This window comes from Amphiura filiformis, chromosome 1, assembly GCF_039555335.1.
Source record: "Amphiura filiformis chromosome 1, Afil_fr2py, whole genome shotgun sequence".
Taxonomy (NCBI): Eukaryota; Metazoa; Echinodermata; class Ophiuroidea; order Amphilepidida; family Amphiuridae; genus Amphiura; species Amphiura filiformis.
The window spans coordinates 91,195,772-91,220,983 of NC_092628.1; the positions used below are offsets into that span (position 1 = coordinate 91,195,772).

At 38.4% G+C, this 25,212-nt stretch overlaps 2 protein-coding genes across 4 annotated transcripts in view; one reads left to right on the forward strand and one right to left on the reverse strand.

Annotated features, from left to right (window-relative positions):
• Positions 1 to 25,212, reverse strand: part of LOC140157336 (N-acetylglucosamine-1-phosphotransferase subunit gamma-like) — a 77,609-nt gene that overhangs the window by 45,322 nt on the left and 7,075 nt on the right. The window lies entirely within an intron of this gene.
• Positions 520 to 24,810, forward strand: LOC140157317 (uncharacterized). Of its 3 annotated transcripts, none has more exons than XM_072180480.1 (3): positions 520 to 726; positions 2,659 to 4,240; positions 24,609 to 24,810. In XM_072180480.1, the coding sequence occupies exons 2-3, from the start codon at positions 2,727 to 2,729 to the stop codon at positions 24,748 to 24,750; spliced, it is 1,656 nt and encodes a 551-aa protein (XP_072036581.1). In that variant the 5' UTR covers positions 520 to 726; positions 2,659 to 2,726; the 3' UTR covers positions 24,751 to 24,810. The 3 variants fall into 3 exon arrangements, with proteins under 3 accessions (XP_072036581.1, XP_072036564.1, XP_072036572.1); XM_072180463.1 differs by lacking the exon at positions 24,609 to 24,810 and adding an exon at positions 4,952 to 5,884 and having other exon boundaries at positions 522 to 726; XM_072180471.1 differs by lacking the exons at positions 520 to 726; positions 24,609 to 24,810 and adding exons at positions 1,603 to 1,824; positions 4,952 to 5,884.

Here is a 25,212-nt window from a genome sequence, read left to right on the forward strand (position 1 = left end):
CGCAGCGAGCAGGAAAATTTGCATATTTAAGCGTTTCCGTAATTCCGTACCGTTTTCCTAAGCCTTTTTAAAGCATTTTATTAAAAAGGTGCCCCGTGAATGCGTGCCAAAAATCGCTTGCCCCCTCTCGGCTTGCCAAAATTGCTTGCCCCCCCCCTTTCGTCTCGCCAAAATTTCTTGCCCCCCCAATTTTACCCTCCCCCAGGGCTCATAATTATTGCACAGCCCCTAACTAGAAATTGACCCTTAACCTGTTGCGGCACATAATTTCTCCCGGTAACTTCTGAACCATAGGCCCGGACCATAGGTCGCGTTGAGAGAATATAATATGCTTTAAAAGAACACTCCGACAATCACAAAATTATGCCTTCGTATCAATTTGTAAATGGAAAGTCCCTAAATCTAGTAAATTCGTGCCGCACACTAGTCCTGTAAACGACGGTCAACGTGTAGGTTAGTGCGCCTCCATTTATTTTTTTCATTGCGTCGTGTTGCTTTCGGTCAAAGGTGAAGGTCAAAGTAATGGTTGATGTTCTATCAAAACAAACCCGGACATGCCGCCGGAAAACAACATCGCGATGATCGACGCCAACGCCCTGTGTGACAAAACAACGTTGACATGATAATCGCAGAAAATAATTATACATCAGTCGAATCGACAGTGTGGGACATCAGCTGATAATGCGACAACTTGACTGGTATCCGAATTCTGCTTGGTAGCTCTTGGTGAGAATATAGGTTTAACTAAGAGGGTTTAACTAAAGCTTACCAAATTAGTTTGTATTCTATTCGGCGACGTCGAATATTTAATACAACCAGTACAAATCAGATCAATTCTTTTTCTTTCTTTTTTCTTTTTTTTCTTACTACATTTTGTTAACAAAAAACAATTAGGCCTATGTCGTCGAATATTTGGTGCAAATATATAAATATTAGTATTACCTAAATATCGGTATTACGTATATCCCTGCGTCGTTAGTTAGTCACTGTTTTGTTGTAAACTCATTCAATGATAGCGTGAGGTTGTCATTTTCTGCTTTAGGGTGGTCAATTTAGACCAGATATCGCGAGCTAAAATCTTTTATGACTCCTCCATCTCGGATTGAACCATCCCCCCCCCGTTTTTTTCGCCCCACACGCACTCACAAATTATTCATTGTTGGAACTAAGTTAAAAGGCGCAGTTCGCCAAAATATTTTAATCACAGCCCTAATAATTTTTTTATCCACCCCCTGTTTTTGGTATAAAAATTCTATGACCTCCATTATATTCATGACTTCCCACTTCTGAAGAAAATAACAGTTTAATGACGAAATATAAATCTTTTTAAAGGATCTAGGAATTTGTATTGCAAACTACAGTTACCAGGATTTTCCGTGTCAGTGACCACATAAAAGGAAATGCGCAACCAGCATAAAGCAATTCTATACAAACTAATGTTACTGTGCCAACAAATTCTCCACGCTTTTGCACTTTGATATAGGCTGTTGCCCGATTATTTTGGTATTCTGCAATACGGAAATTCCTTTCCGAGATCACAAGTTGTAAGCTGACTACACCACTCTTATCTCTTTCTTCCATGATTACACTATTTCAGATTTTAATGCTGCTGGATATTGTGATTTCTATCAATTTTAAGTGCTATATAAATTCTGAATAGTATTCTTGGAACAAGTTCATTAGCAATGTTGAACTCTGTGAATTATGTTTCAGCACCACTACACTTAGTGATTTTCAACACACTTGCAACTAATTAGTTATCACACCAGACTACTTCCTTTTATGGGCAACAGGAGCCACTATGTAGTGTAGAAATGTTATTAAGTGAGTCATACATCTTCATTTTAATTGGAATTGTTCAAAATGAACAAAATTCACAGCTATATAGTATTGACCCGTATAGAGTCATGGCTATTAATCAAGTTAATACCTGTAGAAGTAGTGTTCGATGCAGGACCGTATTACTTACTGAATCAACATTAAATATTTTACCGACTACGAGTAAACTGGTATTATGCAATTTGTTTGCGTTGTACTTAACTTGGCAAATCTCTAAGTTCGGTTATTCAGATCATAGTCCACATAACAAGGCTATTATAATGACAGGTTTTGTATGACCAAAAACGCAATAATTTTGTTGATAGCTACATACAGGGTGAATCAAAATGAAGTAAACTCATGTTTATGGCATTTTTGTACGAAATCTAGAAGGAATCCACTGTAAGTGAAGAGATCATTGAAAAAGCAGATGTTATACTCATTTAAATAAAAACACCCATTTTTGTAGCTGCATACGCTTTCACTTACCTAGACTTCTCCGTAGTCCACTTGCCCATTTTGCATACTCTGGCTATTACAATTAAGCATAAAACTCTGCACCATTTGACTGCCAGGTTGGGCTGAAGTTTTTGAAGAAACTTCTCCCACTACGAGATGTGCCAAAAACAAAGATTTTTTTCCCACTTAACCAACAAATCCCCACCTAACTGTGTATACAATAATAATGAAACAAGACAGCGGGCCAATACCTAGTCCAAAAAACATAAATCACCCTACCCAACTTCCAGCCTTCCCCCCTGAAAGCCAAATGGTACGCTTTGGTGCTTTAAAGTTGCTGGCCTATAATGGTGTTTCGTATTTTAATATTTACCTTTTCAGATCTTTGATGAAAGTGTTGGCACTACCAAATTTGACGTACTTACACCATTGTACACTAATAAGTAGAAATGGGTGTCGGACTTAGAAGACGTGGTCGTGCTGGCCACAGAAGAAGGGCCGGGGCAAGGGCCCGTCGACGTCGCCATCATGTCCATCATCATCACCGCCGGCATAACCACCGAACAAGACACCATGGTCGCACAGGAAACAGAGGACTCGTTATCTTCCGTACTGGTCAACAAACATCTTCGCAGACGCTGAATACTAGTGCGTCTGGACAAAACGCGGGTGCTCGCATTTGTGGATTCATATTCGGTATATTTTGTTGCTTTCCTGGTATATTCTTAACATGTTTTGGATATTCTTCTGAACTGTTAAGCTCGGGTATGAGAATTGCTGGTCCCGTTCTTCTTGGGCTTGGAAGCACATTGATCTTGAGTTCAGCTGTAATAGGATTTAGGAAAGACTGGAAAGGCAACACTCCAAATTCTACCAGCTGGAATCAGCGAATACGAAATGATTTTAGAGCCCTGAATATTATTTTTGAACTAATGGGTTTAGTCCTAGCATGTGTAGGGTTTGGGACCAACGCGATCATCTTGATTATAACTGGGTGTTCTCTTTTCGGATTTGGATTGTTATTATTGGTATTTGGATTATTAATATCACGATATGGAAGCTTCGAGGAAGATGATGATCTTAATACTACAGATAATCCAAGCGCTACAAACACCGTTCCCACTAGCGAAACAGGAACAGAATCACTTCCTACCGATAGCGCAGTCAACCCTGATCCTGATCCTACCCCTAACCCAACATCAAATCCTGATATAGAAGATTCCGAGGAGACAACATTGCCCAATGATTTGGACGTTATCGGTTGGGCATTGTTTGTTCCCGGTATATGTTTTTCATGTATTGGGTGGACAAAAAGTTACGATGATCCCTATCGTTTAAGATGTGGAATTCTCGGTGCTGTTTGCCTGACATCAGGTGGCTTATTGCTCATTATTTCTACTATTACACGTCTGTGTAGCGATTCAACTCTAAATCGAGGTGCTCTTTATCGCATTTTTGGAATGTGCTTTGTTTGTGGAATTATTATGACCGCTGTAGGTTTCACACATCAGCCGTATGGATTCGCACTAGGCGTAGCAGGTGCATGTCTTTTAGGTATCGCGGTACTTACCTGTATTTGTAATAGGCCTACATGCCAGACTTTCCCTGAACCAAGTCCAGGCGATGCTGAACTTGGACAAACAACTTTTAATACACAAAATGCCAACATTACAACTTCAGGAACAAACCCGGTTGCTACCCTCTTCACATCCAACGCGACACACAGTGCAGGGCAAACAACATTCGTAACTTTTAATACACAAAATGCCAACGGGGCCCCCTCAGGAGCAAGCCCGTTTACGACACTCTTCACCTCTAACCCAACACACAGTACACACCCTGCTTATCCACCAACGTTTACAGTACCGTCAGATATACCACCACCAACAGGTGATCTACCAAGCTATGCCCAGTCAGTGCCTATGCCTACCCCAGAATTCCAGTCAGGCCTATCGGGCAATACGTAAGTGAACTTCGTAATTTAGTTGCTTTGCACATAAACCCTACATGTAACCCTGTCGGGGTGGTTTGGGTGAGGTGCTGTTTTTGTTATACCCTGCCCTCGTTCCGGGAAAGGTACCCAGGGTGTGGATTTTGTCACCCCATTTACTATGCTGTTCCAAATGGTCAGTTTTGTATATTGTTTTCTATATATCCATGATATAGCTAGCTTTTTATGAATGTTGAAAACAATCTGTAGGTAAAAAAAAAAGCATTTCGCATAATTAAATTAGCATTGACAAGATGGAAAATGACAAAAAATCTCAGTTGATCTACTTTAAACAAGAAACAAGTTTCGTGTGATAGAAGACAAGTGACCACTTTCCTAGTAACGTATATGATCAGTGATTTTTTACACTGGCTATCTGTAATTTATATGTGTGGAGACTTGTGTTACAAATCTTTCTCATAATATATAAGATCTCACACACTCTGATTTTTAGTCGAATTTAACATGATTTCTAGTCAAATTTGACATGATTTCTAGAAATCTAGTGAGCTTTGTTGCGTTAACGATGATGGCTATTTCAGGTTGATCCAGTTGTTGTGCATTAAAGTGAGAGAAACATTGCGTTATAACCATTCATCATGTTCATTATTAACTGAACAGCCATTTATATGATATTTCATAGTAAATGTTGACATTGACATTTTATATTCCATTTTCTTTTAGACCAAGTGCTCCTCCAGTAGCAGACTACAATCCGTCTTTCATAGCGCCACCTGGTGACGGCGGCGATGTCAAGGAAGAAGACTTACCTCCGCCACCTTCCTACGATGAGGTCACTGCAGGCGCCTTTGACGTCACAAAGTCGTAGTCTGCATGTTTAAAACCACTATTTCTCAGTTCACATTCTGGTGTTTCAAGTGGTGGCTTTAAGAACTATAATTATTTTACTTAGCACATAAAAAAACCTTTTTCACGTCATTTGACAGGAAATAAACTGAACTGAACAGTCGACACCTTCATAATCTAGACAAAATATCTATAATTCAGCTTTCATACGGCATTTCTTAGTCAAAGTTGATAACCTAGGTATCACTGTCAAATCCTATTGAATTACTAAAGAATATATATTCATAATGTGTAAAAATATATCTTAAGAATTACAACACATGAATAGTATCATGTAGGAGACAAAATGGCACTTATGCTCGGTAGGACTGTCCTATTCAGCCTCATATAGACTTGGTATACCACTTAGGAATGCGTGACTTTTTGTCACTCGCCCTTCCCGGATAGTAATAGTAGTTCCCTGGACCCTGGTTTAGTGGCTCTCTTATATGGTTGTAACAGTGTATGTACAACAGTACTCGTAATATACAAAATGTTACGCTTTTCTTTTCTGAATTAACTTCTGTTGCAAACAGGGTTTCGAGAGTTGAGAACCAGAAAGCCTTTATAAATCACAAAGGAATCCTTTGTGAGTTATGGCTTTCTGGCTCTCAGCCCTCGAGTTGTTCAAACCAGGGTTCGAACTAGACTATGCCATTGTCGATTTTTGATAAACAAAAATGTGTTATTAATATTAATCATGATGAACGCATTCCGTTGAACTCAAAATTTTACTGATGTTTATCAAAATTAAAGTGTTCAATAGTAAAATGGTCATAAAGAGTTTATATAATCAGTGACAGTAAAAGTAAAATACGCTAAATGTACATCCATGCACCAAATGAGAGTTTAACTTTCGCGCCAGCACTTTCACATATTGTTGTGGATGATGTAGTGAATGGTAATGGCACGTGCCAGGAGGGATTAAACCATAGCGAGATCTGGGCGACCAATCACAAGTCAGATCCATTTAAAGATGCATTACATCATGGCCATTGAGACCCGTGTTAAGAATGTCAACCGCAATCCAAAGTAAGTGGTCCACTTTGGAAGCTAACAAACAGAGGGAGTACGGTGACTGAAAAGATCAGAGTTTCATGCTTAAATGTAATACCCAGAGTATGCAAAACGGGCAAGTGGACTAAGCAGAAGTCCAGGGTTCGAGCTCCCAATCTGTTGGCGACTCGTGTGGCATAGTGTTGCACTCTCTTGACAATGAAGCAACAGTGTTGCGTCATTGTCATTGCCTGTATTTGGGTTTCTGACCAACTTAACCTCATATTTGGCCATTTTAGCCCCAAAAGTGCCAATTTTTGCGCGCTTCGCGCGAATATATTCTACTTTTGCACCATATTCATAATTTTAATTTCAATATGGCAAAAATGTTCGCGCGCCGTTTGTACCATTAACTTATTTGGACGCAAAAGGTGCTGGATTCACTATACACCAAGAAATTTTTTCCAACCCCATCCCCCAATTTCAAAAAGAAATCTACACCACTGGTCAAGAGAGTGCACCACTATGCCACACGAGTCGTTCTGGCTAAATGACGGTCGTTTATCATACGAAGTATTACTTACGGAATAAGCGCATACGCCGATGTACTATTGCTAACGCAAATGTATATAAAAAGGGGCAGTGTAAAGTTTGCGAAATGAAGTTTGAAAATTTACTTTAACTTCCACAGAAACTTCAAATATATCGATTGAATATCTTATTCAGATTTACTTCAACGCGAATGTCTGATTGGTTACTGCACCAACAGCGCCTTGTCGGTTTAACTCGGAACATGTGTTTCAATGGGAGATCAAAAGAAGGGCAAATGTTAGCGACTGCATCCCCGGATTGCATCAAACTTTCTCCCGTTTGTCTGGTCAAGTGGGTTATTGCTGACACTTGAACACAAAAGACCGTAGCTTAGGGGCGTCGTTTGAATGAACATGAATGAACTCGCAAGGCGATGAGCTTCTTAACAGGGACCCAGCTTCTTGTCCGGAACCAACGCTAATCTCTTTATCATATTATTTGTAAACTAGCTATATGTTTCAATTAATATTCTTACGATAGTTGATCTGTATTATTCAATAAATGCTTAATTATTTAACCTCAGCTTTGACAATTTCATATTTCCATTTGACAACAGAAAGCGTAATGAAACACCAATTTTTTTTAAAAATTTCCCCTTCTCAATCTCTTTCCCCTTCCCCTCCTGCATCTCCACCCCCTTCCTTTCCGATATTCTCTCCCCTCCTCTCCATCTATCCTCGCTCTCTCAAACTTTACTCCCTCTATAATAAACTCCCACTCCAGGGCACTCCAGTTTCCCCTTCCCCAATGGTGTTGTCAGGGTGACAGGGTTTTTCTTTTAGGAGGGAGTGGGGGAGGTTACTTTCAAGGAGAAACATAATTGACATATATGGGCAAAAAGGCCTAAAATGTAAAATATCACGGCGGCCAGCATCCAACAGAGGCACCCGCAGAGGGAGGGTAAAGTATGAGGACAAGATGTCCCATGGGGGAGCTGTCCCTCCACTTCCAATGCCCTCCCTCTCCTTCTCACTAATCCCTTTCTTTCCAGACACAACCAATGACATGTTCTATTATTATATGCACCTACTATACTCTTCCAGAAGTGTGCCACACTGCTCGCTCCAGTAAAACCAGACCATTTATACGGGAACTTAATCCCAATCAGCAAGTTACTAGGGCGGTTTTGGCCTGTAACGCAACCGTTCATTTCAAATGACCGAAGCTCAAATGACCGTTACACAGAGTGAGGGATGATCGAGGTCAAATGCTTTCGAACTAAATTTCTCACAGAATATTTTTTTCAAATTTTCAGACAAGTCTGTTTTCCGAGGGTGGGTTTTCAACACTGCAACAAACTGGAACTTAGAAAGACTCTGAACTTTTTAATGATTGAAATGGAAAATGAGCCCATTTTGTTTATTGTGAACAGTAATAACACTTGTTTCATGTAGACATGTAAATATGTTAATCGTGAGCATTGCATGTAGTGTGTGATATACATTAGATGAGTAATACGTGCACATGTTTCAAACTAAACTACAAGATCATTACTGTATTAATATTACTAATGTGTGAACATATGTTGCCAATTATATGATTTGACGTGACAAATCTACATTAGGGCAACACAAAAATATGAAAGAGGCGTAGGTTTTGGAACAAGTAACAAGCGTAATTTTACGTGTTGTTGATATCTGCATATTTCGCCGATGTTCTGAATGTATTGAAATTGGTGAGTTCAATTTTTTGAGCTGCATACAGTAAACGAGAAAGGTGCCGATATTCACATGATATTTGAAATGATGGCAAGATAATTTATCTTGATAACTATATTAACCATGTTAACATAAAGAAGTATTTTGATAACAATATTATTTTGCATTCAAGTGAAAGCCATTGAAGGTCTATTAAAACTTGTGTTTTCATGTTCTCTCATCCGATCATGTTCAGTCCGAGTTTAATTATCATTGTAGCTATGCTTCGGAGGCAAGCATGAATACGCTGTTTTGTAGCATACTTATGGATGAGCTAGTGTTATTTCGATTCAGATAATGAATTTCAATTCAATTCAGATTCAATTCTTATTTTATAAAATCTTTTTGATGCAATTTCAATTCAATTCTTCTCTGATTTAAATCATTTTGATTCAATTCCAATTCAATGAATTGAAATTAACTGCTAACCAATTTCAATTCCAATTGACAGTATTTGAATTCAATTTATATTCTAATTCAATTCTTATAACAAACACTGATACATTTTACCGGGCATTTGGCTAAAAGCAGTTCAGGGCGAAAGTTTATTCTAACTGATAAGCTGACAGTACAGGTGAAATGACAGAATCAAAATACATGCTGCATGCATTTTCGATTTAATGAATTGAATTGAAATGAACAAAAAACACATTTTGATTCAATGCATTGAATTGAAATGAAAGAATAAAAACATTTCGATTTAATGAATTGAATTGAAATGAAAAACCCAAACATTTCGATTCAATTCACTGAATTGAATTGAAAAATGGCCAAAATCAAATTCAATTCAATTCCTATTCCAATGCATTGAAATAACACTAGATGAGACCAATATCGAATAGTAAACGAAGATGCTTTTGAGATTATTAAGCCTATATGACCATTTTAAGACATGTCAGTATCCCGGTCAGTACCGAAAATAGTCCTAAGATTGCGAACCTGATAAGTGAGAAAGGGATGAAAATTTGTCTTAAAGGAGATTTCGTGATCCTAGCATCCTCTTTTTATGACATTTTTCAGTACATATCCACGAAAAAAGCATATTCCCAAAATTCCAGTTGATTCCGATTTTGCGTTTGCGAGCTATGCATGATTATGTGTATTACACTGCTCCATAGACAATACGTCGTCAAATTTCGCGATATCCTTGCTAAACGAATTAATCTGCAAGAAATATTTTGTACATCATTATGTAGCCAGAGTATTCCAGTGATATAAAAATCTCAACTTTTTTTGAGAAAAGTGGCGGGGGGGGGGGTGAGGCTGTGGATCACGAAATGCCCTTTTAAGTAAAGACGTAATGGAAGTAAGAGTTTAAAAGAGCAATCGGTGGGTGGAATTTCGTGACGATGACGGTTGGACCTAGGACCTCTGTATTGCTAGATATAGGTATTGTCGAGTCATGTATTGTCGGGACATGTTCAGGAACATGTAATTGGAAATATTTGTATTGATCGCCTATGCAGAAAGGCTAGGCCACTAAAAGGATATCTGTACTTTAGTTATAGCCAAAATTACAAATTCTCGATCATGAGAGGATGTACCTTCTGCGTCAGCGTATTTTTCATAGAATAACACGATCGCGCGACCTGCATGACCGAACCTTGACCTTGCCTAGCAACGACCGCGTGATTGGTAAATTCTCAAAAGCTGTGTTTGCGCCGTAAGCGCCGGTCTTTGCGTATTACGCTCGACGCAAATAACTGTGCGTACCCAAGTTGGCTCTCATGATAGAGAATTAATTATTTTAGCTATAGCATTGGGTTTACTTACTTCCACTTTTGTTTTGGACAATGTAGTTATTCTTTCCTTTACCGGCAACCAGTGTCAATCGAAACAAAATGTTTCAGGTGCGAGTCATGGGTAAGGCCGTGTAAAATTAATATTTTGGTTCTCGTCCCTCCCTCCTCAATTTCTGGGATTTGTCAGATTTTTTTTTTTTTTTAGATTTTCAATTTTTTTAGACTTTGGAATGATTTATGAGATCTTCATACATATAAACATGGAAGAAAGAGATAAGAAGGAACCACAACGAACGCATTCACTTTGTCCACTCCCTTTACCGACATTTAGTTGACATTGTTATTCATGAGGATTTACTTTGATCAATACCCCGCGTTAAATAGGTGATTGGTATTGTATTCCATGTATTTGCATGTCTTCTGGAGCGTGTGTGAAGGATGATTTGAACTAATGACCTTCCGTGCAAGCACCCTATAGGATTTTCTTTGGTGACGTGATCATCGGTCATTGATGGCCTACATCTTTTTCTTCCATTTTGCCCAATTTTTCCGAACTTTGATGACTTTTTTCTCAGAGTTGGCAGTCTTTGGCACTGAAACGAGTTAGCTAGTTACGATTATACACATATAAACTATTAAATTAAATAGGTTTTATGTACCGGACTCAACCGGAACATTGTGCATTATTTAAGAACATTTTACATCTATTTTTCATCGAAAAAGTCACCAAAATCTTACCTTATTTGCTAAAGATGAAACTCAGCAAAAACACGGCCGATTTTGATTACCTTTTCGATGTTTTATAGGACATTTTCTACACAACACGATCAAGAAAACAGTTTGACTGTAGATCCCAAAACAAAGCTACTATACATGTTCAGAGCATCAGTGAAATTCCATAATCTTACTTCTGGGTAGCGTTTGTTTGTTCGTGGATGGGTTTGTTATAAAATTTTTCCAGTAATGATTTTGCCAAGCATCAATCGCGGTAAATGGATCATACATGAAAGTAAGTACCATTGATAGCTTTTCTTTTCATGCGTCAATAGATAAGCGGATTAAAACTTGGCCGATCGAAGTCGTTGTGGTTCCTTCTCATCTCTTTCTTCCATGATATAAATAAGTTTATTAGAGAACAAGCATCACTTCCAAGTCTTTTGTGGTACTCTAGGGGTTTATCCTCAGAATCTCACATTTGAAAAAAAAAAAAAAAAAAAAAAAAAGGCCTCATCGTTTCCTCGAGCACTGTTGGAGAAGACCGAAAACTACTGACAATGCTAATTTTACATTGGAAAAAACAAACAAACAAAAACACCTCCCTCCCTCATCAATTCATGAAAATCCTCTGGACGAGAACCAAAACATTAATTTTATACGGCCTAATTACCAAGGACATGGAAAACAAGATCAATGCATTTGCAACATCTTGCTACAGAGTCATGTTAAACATCAAGCGTGTGGATCGGATTCCAATGAAACATCTACAACCTGACCAACAGCACTCCACTGGTTGCCAAAGTCAAGATTCATCAACTCAAATTTCTCGGCCATATACTATACTGCGTCTTGAAGATGGCGAGCCTGTGAAAGAATATGCGCTTTATATTCCACCACATGGGAAGAGGAAACCGGGACGGCCGCGCACACTGTACTTACATAGATACTGAAGGGATGCTGCAGCCGAACAAAATTGTTTCGCTTGCCCAAGATCGCATTAGTTGGAGAAAGCTTGTAGTCGCCTGATCCGCAGCCGATGAGTGGAGATCGGACAACATGGGGAAGTGTGTTCGCGTTTGAGATTGTTGAGACATGATGGAAACATCATTTCAGCAACAAAAACAAACAGCACAGAGGTTGCGGATGCTATAGTGGTTACATCCCCAACTGTTAACATGGTGATGTCAGACTCAGAGAGGGACTGAGTGTTTTGGTTTGAAGCAACCAGAATAATTCTGTTTTCCGTTTGTTTAGTTGTAGTTTACTTGATTTCAGTTTCTTGCAGTTTGAAAAGGACAACTGGGATTATCTGTGTATTCAGTAATACCTTGGCAAGTATTCTTGTTATTTCCTGCTTAATGAAATGAGCAAAATCATTGCTGAGATTGATTGGGAAGTCACAAATAGAAAGAGTTTTTTAATCTCTGTCGAGGAGAGTATTCCCCGGGAGTATTCATGGTTTGAAAGATCATCTTGTGGGAGAGAGAGAACTTATATTAGTTTAACATAATTCAGAATGTTTGATATTCATATTTGCCATTTCAGATCTTTTTGATTTAAAGTGTGGACAATACAAAAGTTTGAGCACCCTAACAACAACTGATTAAAAATGGGTGTTGGACACTGCACAGGACACACAATATATACCACCATGGCCGCACATGAAACGGTTAACAACCATCTAGTCGGTAATTACATTTGTGGATGCTTGTGCGGTGCAATGTGTAGCTTTCCAGGTATATTCTTAACATGTACTGGATATGCTTCTGTGCATATGGCAGACTTTTTTCAGGTCCCGAGCTACCTCCACCACTTCTAACCCACCATATGCAGACCCTGGTTATCCACCAATATTCACAACGAGATCGGTTATGTCACCATCAACAGGGCCAACAGATGATCTACCAAGTATACCCAGTCAGTGCCTACCCCAGATTTCCAGTCAAGCTTATCATGCTTGTCGAGCAATACATAAGTGATCAGTATACAAATATTGAATGTTTATGAGTACAATTGTAAGAATATTTTCATGAGATGAAACATGGACTGTTCCATCTATTGAGTCTTTTTTGGCTCTCACCCAAAGATCCCATTAAAAAAAAAGCATTATTCTCACCCAATGCCCCCTAATTTAGGTACAAACGGTCCGTCTCTCACTCATTGACCTCATTTTTTGTACATTTTGCTCTCTCCCAATGCCCAAATTGTGCTCTCACCCAATGACCCATATTTTTTTAATATTTTGCTCTCACCGAATGCCTCTTATTGTCAAAGTGAGCCCCGGGCGTTGACACCAATGTTTATATAAATTAGTCACATTTAATAATAATAATAATAAATAAAATTTATAAAGCGCCTTATAATGTAAAAACATTTATCATGTGTAGCATCATCTAAACAACATTTCGCAGTAAATTCTGTTGACATTGTTATTCCATTTTCATTCAGAACAACTGAAGATTACAGTCCATCTTTCGTAGCGACACCTGGCATGCCTGGTGACGTTGGTGATGTCAAAGAAGATTTACCTCCGCCACCCTACTACGATAAGGTCATTATTAAGGCGCCTTTTTAGTCTGAGGTGTTTGAACTCATATATTGAGACTAATAAAGCTGGCACACAAGAGGAATGCTATGGGTTGTATTGTTTCCATACTCAAGAACTGTAATTAAGACCCGGTGAATGATAAATGGACTTATTTGCTTCCTTGACCAGTTCAGGAATAATCGTTTATAGGACCTTTCGTGGTGCGAAATCCCGCAATGGTCTGCGAATTTGTTTCTCCGTGCAATCTCCCCTACCAAATGTCAGATTCGGCTGTTTCGCTCGCGAAAAATGAAATGACATGTAAATCCCTAGCTGTTACACTTTTTAAACACGTTAGGCGTTTAGCCATTTTTTTTTACTATTGTCTGCCTTTTCAGAAAAGGGTTTCATATTTTGAAACATATTCTCCACGTTCTCCCACACATCACAAATGCAAAATAAAATCAACACCGTCCCTTTCGTTCACAGGTTTATCGCACTTTGAATGTATATCTAAAACGCATACATTTGCTACCCTTTGATGATAATGGGCTGACTCGTTAGCGAAGTAATAATTTATTTTGGTATATGATTTGCATCACGGAATCACTATTTCGGGATCACAAGCTGAAAGGGGATAAATGTATAATTCTGATACGTACGCATGTATTTATCGGGTGGGGGGCACTGACATAAAAATGTGGTGGTACGGATGATATGTGTGTTCTGTAGTCCCATCAGTTGATTAAGACTCCAAAAAGTTATAGCGCCACAACCTATATTTTGGACCATTAGTTAAAACGGACCCAAAATATGTTAAGATGAGGTTTCAGAAGCCCATACTATTTCGCCGGAATACCAAAATGAAAATTGGATGAACTAATTCAAGATGTTGGGCATTTATCCTATTTCAAATCACAGACCCTGTGTTCAAACACTGGATTTGGGTTCCCATTTTGGTTATCACTATCATAAAAGCAATGTTCGTTATTAAAATGATATGTGACCCGTTCTGACAAAACCAAAAACAAGTCGTATTTTTGATATTTCAAGTTTTTAATTCAAATGTAAGCACGGGACAATAAGCTTCAAAATGATACCAAAATTATATACATAGCATCTATACTTTTCGAGATATGGATAATTTTGTAAATGATACCTTGATATAATTGCCGAACGGAGTCTGGATATGGGCTCATTAGTTTCCTGCTTTACACAGGATTGAATAGGGATTATCATAGTTCAACTGTTAATTATTGATTAAATAATTCTCTTTTTAATAAGTAATTTTAAAAATTCCAAAATTAAATTTAAATCTTTAAAAGCCTATTCAAAAACATGCCTGGCGACTTGTTCCGGATTTTGTTGGAGCTGGTCACATATGTTAATGCAGGACCATATAAATAAATGTACTGATTCAACATTAAAATATTTTTAGACTTAAAGTAATTACGTAATTTGTTTGCGTTGTGCTTGACTCAGTAAATCTCAAGAAGTACAGTCATTCGGGTCAGCTAATTACACAGTACATAAAGTAAATATGCTTAAGGTAAGCATTGCAAGTATTGTGTTTGGAACAACAAGCAATTTTGTTGATATGTAGCTAAGCTATATAACTTCAGCTATTATTCATACTGGCTTTGGATATATCTCGCCAATGTTCTGGACTCATTGGTCTTCTTATTTTGGTAAGTTTAATTTTAATGTTACTGGATATTTAAGCCAGCTAAACATTGCAAATATACTCGGCCTACGTCGCATATGAGCTCACATAAGGCTATAGGAACCGTATGAACTGTGTATAGAAGGATAGGGTAGCGTTTTTGTCTTGACTTTATACTAAATGTATTTTTTTATTATTATTACGGGGGGGGGGGGGGGTATCAATACGGCAACACCACACGAGGAACTCTGCATGCGCTGTTCTATTTTTAGTACATGTACCAAGGGATAGCTGTGGGGTCTACGCCTCCATCATATACAGGAAGAAGTATTACCAGTTTTATGACGTTAAAAGAGTTTGTCTGATTCTAGTATCCTATTCAACAGATACCACGAATAAAGATAATTCCCAAAATTTCAGTTTATTCCAATTTTGCGAGTTATGCATGATTATGCATAAATTACGCTGCTAACAGTCCTCGAAGTAAACTTTATAATAAATCTAATGATATGTACTTAAAGTATATGCAGCTATGAAGAAAAGTCATCATATTAAAATGTTGACCTTTCGTATTGAAGTTTGAAGATACATATTTGTCCTTTTTGGGGAAAAATTGTATATCTGGTCAAACTTTTCATATGATGGGACTTTTTAATTGTAGATATATCCTTTGCGCTCATTGCGTTAGGCAATTTTTTTTTATGATTGCCCTCGATCTCAAGACAAAATTTTGGAGGGTCGGTACGTCTATCCTCTTTTTTTATGGGCTCTTCCTACATTTTACGGTAAAACATTGTGCTTTTGTGGATAAATTAAATGGAAATATTTCTTGTTTTTAATCAAATATGCATGTAGTGAATAACATGAGTGAATAACAAATACAAAATGTCATTGATACTGTCAAAATATACGGTTTCATTAAAAAAAAGTGATTGAAAAATATAATAAAATATTAAACCAGCACCTTATCCGGGGGTAATTTGACTATCACATGAGTTTTATTTTGCTTTTGAGAAATTATTTATATTGGACTTTAAACTTGGTGGTTGGGTTAAAATTGTAATTTCCTTTGATATTTGAGAGAGACAGAGAGAGGGGAGGGGAAGAGACACGAGGGAGATGGAGAGAAAAAGGAGAGCGATGGAGAAAGAGAGAGATAAAGTGAGGGAGAGAGAGAGGGAGGGAGAGGGAGAGAAAAAGGGGGGAGGGAGAGAGGGGAGGGAGGGTGAGAGCATTGTTTAAGATCGTAAGATGCTTTTAAGTTGTAGTGATGTTTCATTTCTAATACTTGCCTTTTCAGATCTTTGTTTTTGTAAGTGTTGGCACTTAATGTTGAAGCATACCAACATCAACTTATAATAAATGGGTGTCGGACTCAGAAGAGGTGGTCGTGCTGGCCGCAGAAGAAGAGCAAGGGCCCGTCGACGCCGCAATCATATCCACCATCACCATAGAGCAAGGCATAGAACAGGACACCATGGACGGCAAGTAAATAGGCTCGTTATCTTCAGTACTGGTCAACAAACATCTTCGCAGACGATGAATACTTGTGCGTCTGGACAAAACTCGGGTGCTCGCAATCGTGGATTCATGATCGGTGTAATGATAACCTTTGCCGGTATATTCATAACATGCTTTGCATATTGTTTCTATTTGAGCTTAGGCATGAGAATTGCTGGACCTATACTTCTTGGAATTGGAAGCACACTGATCTTGAGTTCAGTTGCAATAGGATTTTGGAAAGATTGGAAAGGCAATACTCCAAATTCGACCAGCTGGAATGAGCGAATACGAAATGATTTTAGAGCTCTAAATTTTATGTTTGAGTTAATGGGTTTAGTCCTAGCATGTGTCGGGTTTGGAACCTACGCGACTATCTTGGTTATAATGGGGTGTTCTGTCTTCGGATTTGGATTGTTATTATTGGTATTTGGATTATTAATATCAAGATATGGAAGCATTGAGAAAGATGAAGATCATAATTCTACAGATAATCCAAGCACTGCAAACACAAGTTCTAGCGAAACAGGAACAGGATCACTTCCTAACAATACTGAAAGCAACCCTAATCCTGGCCATACCAGTGAAGAAGATTCCGAGGAGGCGACAATACCTGATGATCTTGACGTTATGGGTTGGGCATTGCTTGTTCCCGGTATTTGTTATTCTTGTGTTGGTTGGATAAAAAGTTACTATGATCCCTATCGCTTAAGCTGTGGAGTACTCGGGGCCGTTTGCCTGACAACTGGAGGCTCATTGCTCATTATTTCTGTTATTACACGTCTGTGTAGCGATTCAACTCAAGTTCGAGGCGCCATTTATCGCATATCTGGAATGTGCTTTCTTTGTGGAATTATTATGACCGCTGTAGGCTTCACAAATCCGCCTTATGGGTCTACATTAGGCATAGCAGGTGCATGTCTTTTAGGAATCGCCGTGCTTACCTGTATTTGTAGCAGGCCTACAAACCAGACACCCCAGGAACAAAGTACGGTCGTTGCTGAATTGGGACAGACAACATTCGCAACTGATAATACACAAAATGTCAACATAACATCTTCAGGAACAAACCCGATGCCGATTGGGACCCTCTTCAATCCCAATCCTTCCTACCCACCACATAGTGCGGACCCTGCTTATCCACCTACAGAGTTCACAATAACATCAGATATGCAGCCACCAACAGGACCAACAGGTGATTTACCTAACTATGTCCAGGCAGTGCCTATGCCTTCTGCAGATTTCCACCCAGGCTTATCGGGCAATACGTAAGTGATAATGTCATGATATACCGTAGAATAATCTATAAGCATATGCCTTTTAAAGAATGTTTGTGACAAAAGAGACGAAAGGCAAGCTAATACAGACGCCGTCCACAAAATGACAATATTAATTTGGGCTTTCAGCAAATTAATTACCAATACAAGCAGCTGTACAAGCAAGTATTAATGTAATTTATTAATTTGTCTTTCGTCTCTTTTGTCAAAAACACTCATTAAGAGGAATAATCATGATAATATTTCTTTGCAGATGGATTTCTTCGGTAGTTTTTTTGTATTGAGGGGTTACCATTTTCTTACACATTACCCATAAACAGGCTAAAATAGTGTTAAAATCAGTCTTTTTTAATACAATAAAAACACTACCTGTGGTCATCTTGTGACTCCCTACATTTTGGTTATCAAAACTTTTATGACCCCACGTATATTTGAGACCCTCCTGTCCTTTCGAAGCAAATGATAGCCCCAAGTAACACAGACGTAATGCAGACAATAACTGACATTCAAAGATAATTTGTAAATGATTTGTATATTGTGTTCTATATCTATTAAAGCGTTATGTCCGGAGGCACTCGAGGAGCCTTTTCAAGTTTATGTTTTCTGGGGTCCATTTCACTAAACCTTTAACCCTTCGTAACTCAAATTTTGGGAAACATACATTACTGATAGATAGACCGGCACACATAAATTTGTGATAAACAGAAAATAAATGTTTTCTTTTAACAAGTGCCTTATCTTGATACCCTACACAAAACCTCCTCTGGCTCATACATGAGGCAATTAGACATGTTAGATGCAGAAAGGCTAAACAGGGAAAACAGAAGACGGAAGTTAGATGTTGTGTCAAAGGTCAAGACACGACATCTAGCCCCAGAGGGCACTGGTCTATCGTAATTATTGTTTTGAGAAACATACATTACTGATAGACCAGCACACAGAAAATAAATTGTTTATTTTAACAAGTGCCCCATAGAGAAAATTTACTCAAAGTGCATGACACAATGATGTTCACATTTCATTTTCACCGTGCAGTTTGCACAAAAACTCATTTACAAATGAAGTTCAGCTTTCAAGTTCCTGTCAATTCTGCTCAAAAAGCTTATTTACTTATTTATAGGGGTTCGCGAGTGCACCTAATAGTCATAAAACACCGAGGGGCATTCCCATCGTCCAATCTTTCGTGCAATGGCCTGATCACAACCGGATTCAATGACAATAGTTGCTGCTGTAGGGCGGAACGACTTTGCAGAAAAACCCTGATTGTCCAAACCTGCTAAATTTATCGCGTTATATAATTGATCCGCGTCAGTTCCTGCTGAAATTGCTCCAAACGGTGGTCTCAATGAAACAAACAAAGGGTTGTTGTCACATTATTATCTATGTGGCATAGACTTCTGAATAATAGACCCGTAGACAGTCAACAGGGTCAACAAATTTGTTCTCTGCTGGGGGAATTGTCACCACATAGCCTTTTCGGTGCAAATCGTTCTTTATGCCGAAAAGTTGAATAGATAAATTTCCATTTTCGCGATAATACCATCGGTTTCACTGATCCTTCCGAAGAAAAATACACTCCTTTTGGTGCAAGATCTGAGGGCCGAGCCATAATAGCGAGTGGCTTTTAGACGCAACCGTTTTAATTCCAGATTATTATTCTCACCCCAAGACTGAAATAATGTCACAAATGGTTGCACTGGCATAACCGACGAGCGTGTCATGGGCTCCTGCGTATTTGTTTTTTCAAGAGCAGTTATCAGTCTCTTGATCTGAACACAGTCCATCGGATTTACACCATCAGACACCTGGTACATGGCTGTCATTGCTGATATTGTACACCTTAACATTGACCTTGGCTTTGATTATGATAAATCTGCTATATTACACAGATATTCTGCAACTCTCCCAGAGTTACGAGGTGGAAAGTCAATTTGCTTACTTTTAAAAAACTCGTTCAACTTTTGTAGATGGCGGTTGTAATTTTGAACTGTAGACGGAGCCCAACTTTAAGTGCATTGTATCTGTGCACGCACGGGCCATTCATACTGCAGTTACTGTCCGTTTTCCTATACACAATACACAGTGCTCTCACCATTGACGCGCGACCTTTACAAATAGTGTATGTTAGAAGTATATTGCATTTGCCTAGTTAACATCACTGTGTGAAAAATAACCGGCCAATATTTAAACTATTCTCCAAACTTCTAGCAAATATATTTCTCTAACATGACCTAAAATTACAGCTAGGTTAGATGTTCAGAAGGGGTCGCACTTTCGTAGAATATGAGTGAGGGCAAAGCATAGCTAGCTCATAGCTAGCCAACTCCCCGTGTTAATTGAATGGAGATTTGACCGAAAATATTGAGCTATATTATATTGGTAACGGACCGCTCCGTTCTGAAGGATGCCACAAAAAAAAACAGTACAAGCTACATTTAAACTATTCTATGAAATTCTAGAAAATATAGTTTTGTAACATGTCCTAAATTTTTAGCTAATTTAGGTGTTTGGAGAGGGTCGCACTTTTGTGTTTTAGGAAGGATATGTAAACGACAGATAACACCAAAAATATGAAGAAATTATTTCCAAACCGTGTTAAGTCAACAATCATTATGTTGCTCATTTTCAAGAATGCTGGTTAACAAAAAGCAGGCCATTGTCTCATTTCGTGAACAAAGGTCCACATACCATTGTTTCCTTCCGTTTCCTTTATAATCGGTTACCCAACTGAAGCTATAATACCAGCTTTATTGTGATATCGCACATGTAAAACAGACACATGTGCACAACCAGAGAAGATCCGATTTAATCAGTTGAGCTGTTTCAATGAGTGTTATCTTGGTTTAATAGCTTTTAATGGGGTTTAAGTCCTGCAAAGGTCGAGATGAATTCTACTGTAGACATGACTGCATCATGTGCAGCTGGTTTAAATGTTCGCGCCAGATATTCTCCAGGCAATAAGTTTCCACTAGGGGTTCCTGAGAGGTTCTGGTATTGGTCCTGCAGACCACATTGTTCGATGGTCTGTGTGAAGCATGATTGGTTTTGCGAAGGCCATGCTTTTTAGAGTCTGAAACCAGAACTGACCTGGCCAATGAGGGGTGATCACTGTTGCTGTTGCTTTTTGTTGTTTCAAAAGTTCGATGACCTGCGGAATAAGTCGAAATGGGGGATTGACAAAATTGTTTTCTATTGTCCAATTTTGTTGCGCTAGAGCGCCCACACCCTCTGATTTTGGGTCGAAGAAGCGACTGTTGTATCGCGGTAGTTGTGTGTTGGTCATGGTGGCAAAGCGGTCGATGCTGTGGATGCTATATTTTGTCGATCCATTGGGTGCAGTCTCCATTCGTACTTTAAGCTCAGTCAGGAGAGTTGATCCGCCAGCACATTTTCTTTGCCCGCTAAATAGCGAGCGGATATTTGAATACCGTGGTGGAACGCGAGGGACCAAATGGCTTTTGCCATGTTCAAAAGATCCTGGGCTGCACCTCCTGTTGAAATGTTACTTGAACAGATTTTCCCTTTATGACTGGCATAAAGAAGTGCAGGCCCATTAGCACTGCCGTCGGTTCTCTGTAATTCGAAGGCATGTTTTGAAGTCTTTTGTTCCAGAAACCAGCCGCTTGTAGGTCCTGGAGTCATGCTCCCGAGCCGCTTAATGATGCATCTGTGAACATTTGCATTTTTATTGGACGCTTGTGAAGGGATCGATTGTTCCATTTCAAATCTTCGCGTGCTGATTATGTCTGTGTTAACATGTCGTACCAAGAGTTTTTGAGTGCTAATACCCGATACACATTTCTCAGAAGTAAATTTTCTGGCATTATCACCTCTGCCATTGAAACACACTGTCAGGCTATTTGGGCCAATGCCTTTGCTTATACATGTTTTGCGCAGCGCCCTCACAATATCTTTGCGAACCTTATGAATCCTGTCTTGGGGAATACATATCACAGGTTCAGAGTGTTTTCTATCAGTAGAGCAACTTTTTTTTTTTAATTCGGACTATAGAGCCTATTTTCATATTCGGACTAAAGAACCGTTTTTAAAATTCGGACTATAGAAACTTTGAAATAAAGAACCGTCGGAATAAAGAACCTCTTTTCAAATTTTTTTCGGACTAGAGAACCTCTTTTAAAATTCGGATTAGCGAATGTTATGAACCCATGTTCGGACTAGCGAACCTTCGGACTAAAGAAGCTTCGGATTGTAGAAGCATCGGATTATAGAGCAGCCCCCCTTTAGAGCCACTGGAACGTGATAAAACCCATTTTTGAGATCAGGCGTAACAAACAAATCATTTTCATGAGAAGAAATCACATTAATTTTCTCATTGGAAAATTTTAGAGCATCAATACAAGAATTGATCTTCCGAAGATCAATAATTAAACGCTATTGGTTTTTGCCCTTTTTTTGGCACAACATTCAAAGGTGAATATGGTGAAACAACAATAGGTTTTTTCTTAACACTTTTGATAATACCAGAATTCACAAGATTTTTTGGTCTGGTAGTTCCGAAGGTTCAGGCAATTTGGTAAATGGAAGCAGGACAGCATTTTCAATCCAATTAATAACAGTTTTGGAGGCCCCAATTTCGTTCCATTTATCAAAATTTGACAACGGCATTTGATTAATCAGTGCCTTTATTTAGATGGAGGATAACCAGAACCTGACAAATCATGGAACACATCCGTCCGTCCGTTGCCTATGGTAACTGTTACTAAAACATCTGCCCCTACCTCTACATGTATGCCTCCTATAACTACCATAGAAATGAGGGCGCTGCGATTGACCACCGCGATTTTGTGCACTATTGTTTTGCCCCTTAATAGCCGCTAATTCTGATGCTAGCTGGTTTACACCATCTGACGTGAAACAAGATGAAGTGGCGATTTTACGCAGGGAAAACACAAGACGGAAATTAGATGTCGTGTCAAAGGTCAAGACACGACATCTAGCCCCAGAGGGCACTGGTCTATCGTAATTATACTGTAACCATTCGTAAAGTTACGAATACCCGTATGAATACGTAACTTCACAAAGGGTCCCTCTCTGTAGTAAATCCCTATTACTTACGAAGGGTACCTTCGTAAGTAAGTTTAGTAAAGTACCACTTACGACTAGTCGTAAGTAACGAACGATTTCGAGACTTACGAAGCTTCGTAAAGTTGAGTAAAATGGACCCCTGATTTGTACCAGGACCATCACCCAAACATTACAAAAATTAGAAAATGATAAAAACAACAACCACAGGGGACTGTGTACTTGATCAAAAACGGTACCTTGAGTGGCCCCGGGCTTTATGTGAATATTGAAAACAATCTGTGTCAAAATAGTTATCCACCATTTTGCAATATTAGCATTGAAAATCTTAATATGAAAAGAAAATAATATTCGATCCACTTGAAACCACAAATAGGTTTTCGTTCATGAAAGTTCATCTGTGTTGGTATAAATCATGATTTTGATTTAAACTTTTGATCCAAACACAAGGAATTAATTCCTACCTCGGAATTTTCAGATGGTACTCCATCTTTCATCAGCGAGTGAGTGACTGTATCAGGTCGTGATTTTCTTGACCTTTGACCTGATAACAGACTCGTAGACTCCTGAAAGCTTGAACCGGCCCCCGTATTTGTTAAGAGAAGTCAAAGAAGAACGTGGAGTCAAAGAAGCAGTTCACATCAAAGCCAACCAACCATCTCTCAACAAAGACGGGGGCCGGTTCAAGCTTTCAGGAGTCTACGAGTCTGTTATCAGGTCAAAATCACGACCTGATACAGTCACTCACTCGCTGATGAAAGATGGAGTACCATCTGAAAATTCGAGGTAGGAATTAAGGATCTGGAATGAGCGTTTTGAGCGTTTCGACAGTATTTTTTGTGGGACATGAGAGCACATAAGACATATCGAATTGCATTCTGAATACGAAGAATGTCTTTCTGATATCAAATAATTTTCATTTTTGAAATTCACGATATAATACAAATTTTATGACAAATTATTAAAATTTGATATTTTTCACATTTTGACTTTTTTCACAGTCCTCGAAGTAAATTTTATAAATTTAATGACATGTTCTTAAAGTGTATGTAGCTGGGAGGAAAAGCCGACGATCAATTGAAAATGTTGACCTTTCATATTGAAGATATGGATTTTTTCCCAAAAGACCTATTTTTTTTGTGTTTTGGGAAAAAAATCCATATCTTCAATACGAAAGGTCAACATTTTCAATTGATCGTCGGCTTTTCATACGACCTACACACACTTTAAGTATAAATCATCAGATTTATAAAGATTACTTCAAGTTCTGTTAAATATCAAAAATATCAATTTTTAATCATTTGCCATAAAATGTGTATTACATTGCGAATTTCAAAAATCAAAATTATTTAATATCAGAAGGACATTCTTCGTATTCAGAATGCAATTCGATATGTCTGATGTGCTCTAATGTCCCACAATAAATACTGACCAAACGTTCATACCCCACCCCTTAATTCCTTGTGTTTGGATGAAAAGTTTAAATCAAAATCACAAATAGGTTTTGTTTGATGAAAAGTATTTGCGTACAAGATGAAGACCATTTTACGTGGATCCCGGGTTGGATTTTGAAGTGAAAATAAGCATCGCGTACCCGTATGCCTATATTGTACACAATTATAGAAATCATGTTGATGTAAACTGTAGTCCACTTATCGTCAACATGTTAGCATAAACTAAGCATTTATATGATATTTCATAGTAAATGTTGACATTGACATTTTTATTCCATTTTCTTTCAGACCAAGTGCTCCTCCAGCTGCAGAATACAATCCGTCTTTCATATCGACACATGGTGACGGCATTGATGTCAAGGAAGAAGACTTACCTCCGCCACCTTCCTACGATGAGGTCATTAAAGGCGCATTTTCCGAAACTCACTGACTTACACATTCCTGTAAATGGTGCTGACCAATGTCTGAAACGCTGGATTCAGGTGGTACTACACCCCTTGATAAATTTGTGACTATTTTTGCATTTTTCTCAAGAAGTAATAACACACTGGTAACTACACTGGAATTTCAGTGACCCAAGACAAGCGGTACGTTATTTATGATAAAAAAAAGAGGTACCGCTAGTGAACCACTTGTCTTGAATCACTGAAATTGCAGTGAAGTAATTGATTTCCTTGCCCCTATACATAACTTTTGTTATCAGTGTGTAGTTAATTTATGAGAAAAATGCAAAATTAGTCACAAAATGTATCAGGGGGTGTAGTACCACTTTAAAAGAACAGATTTTGTGTATCTCAAAGTTACGTTTCAGTGTTTAGTGTGCTGCAGCCGTAGTCACTGTACTCTAAAGCATGTTAAAAGTCAAATTGCACTCAACGTTAATCTGAATGTG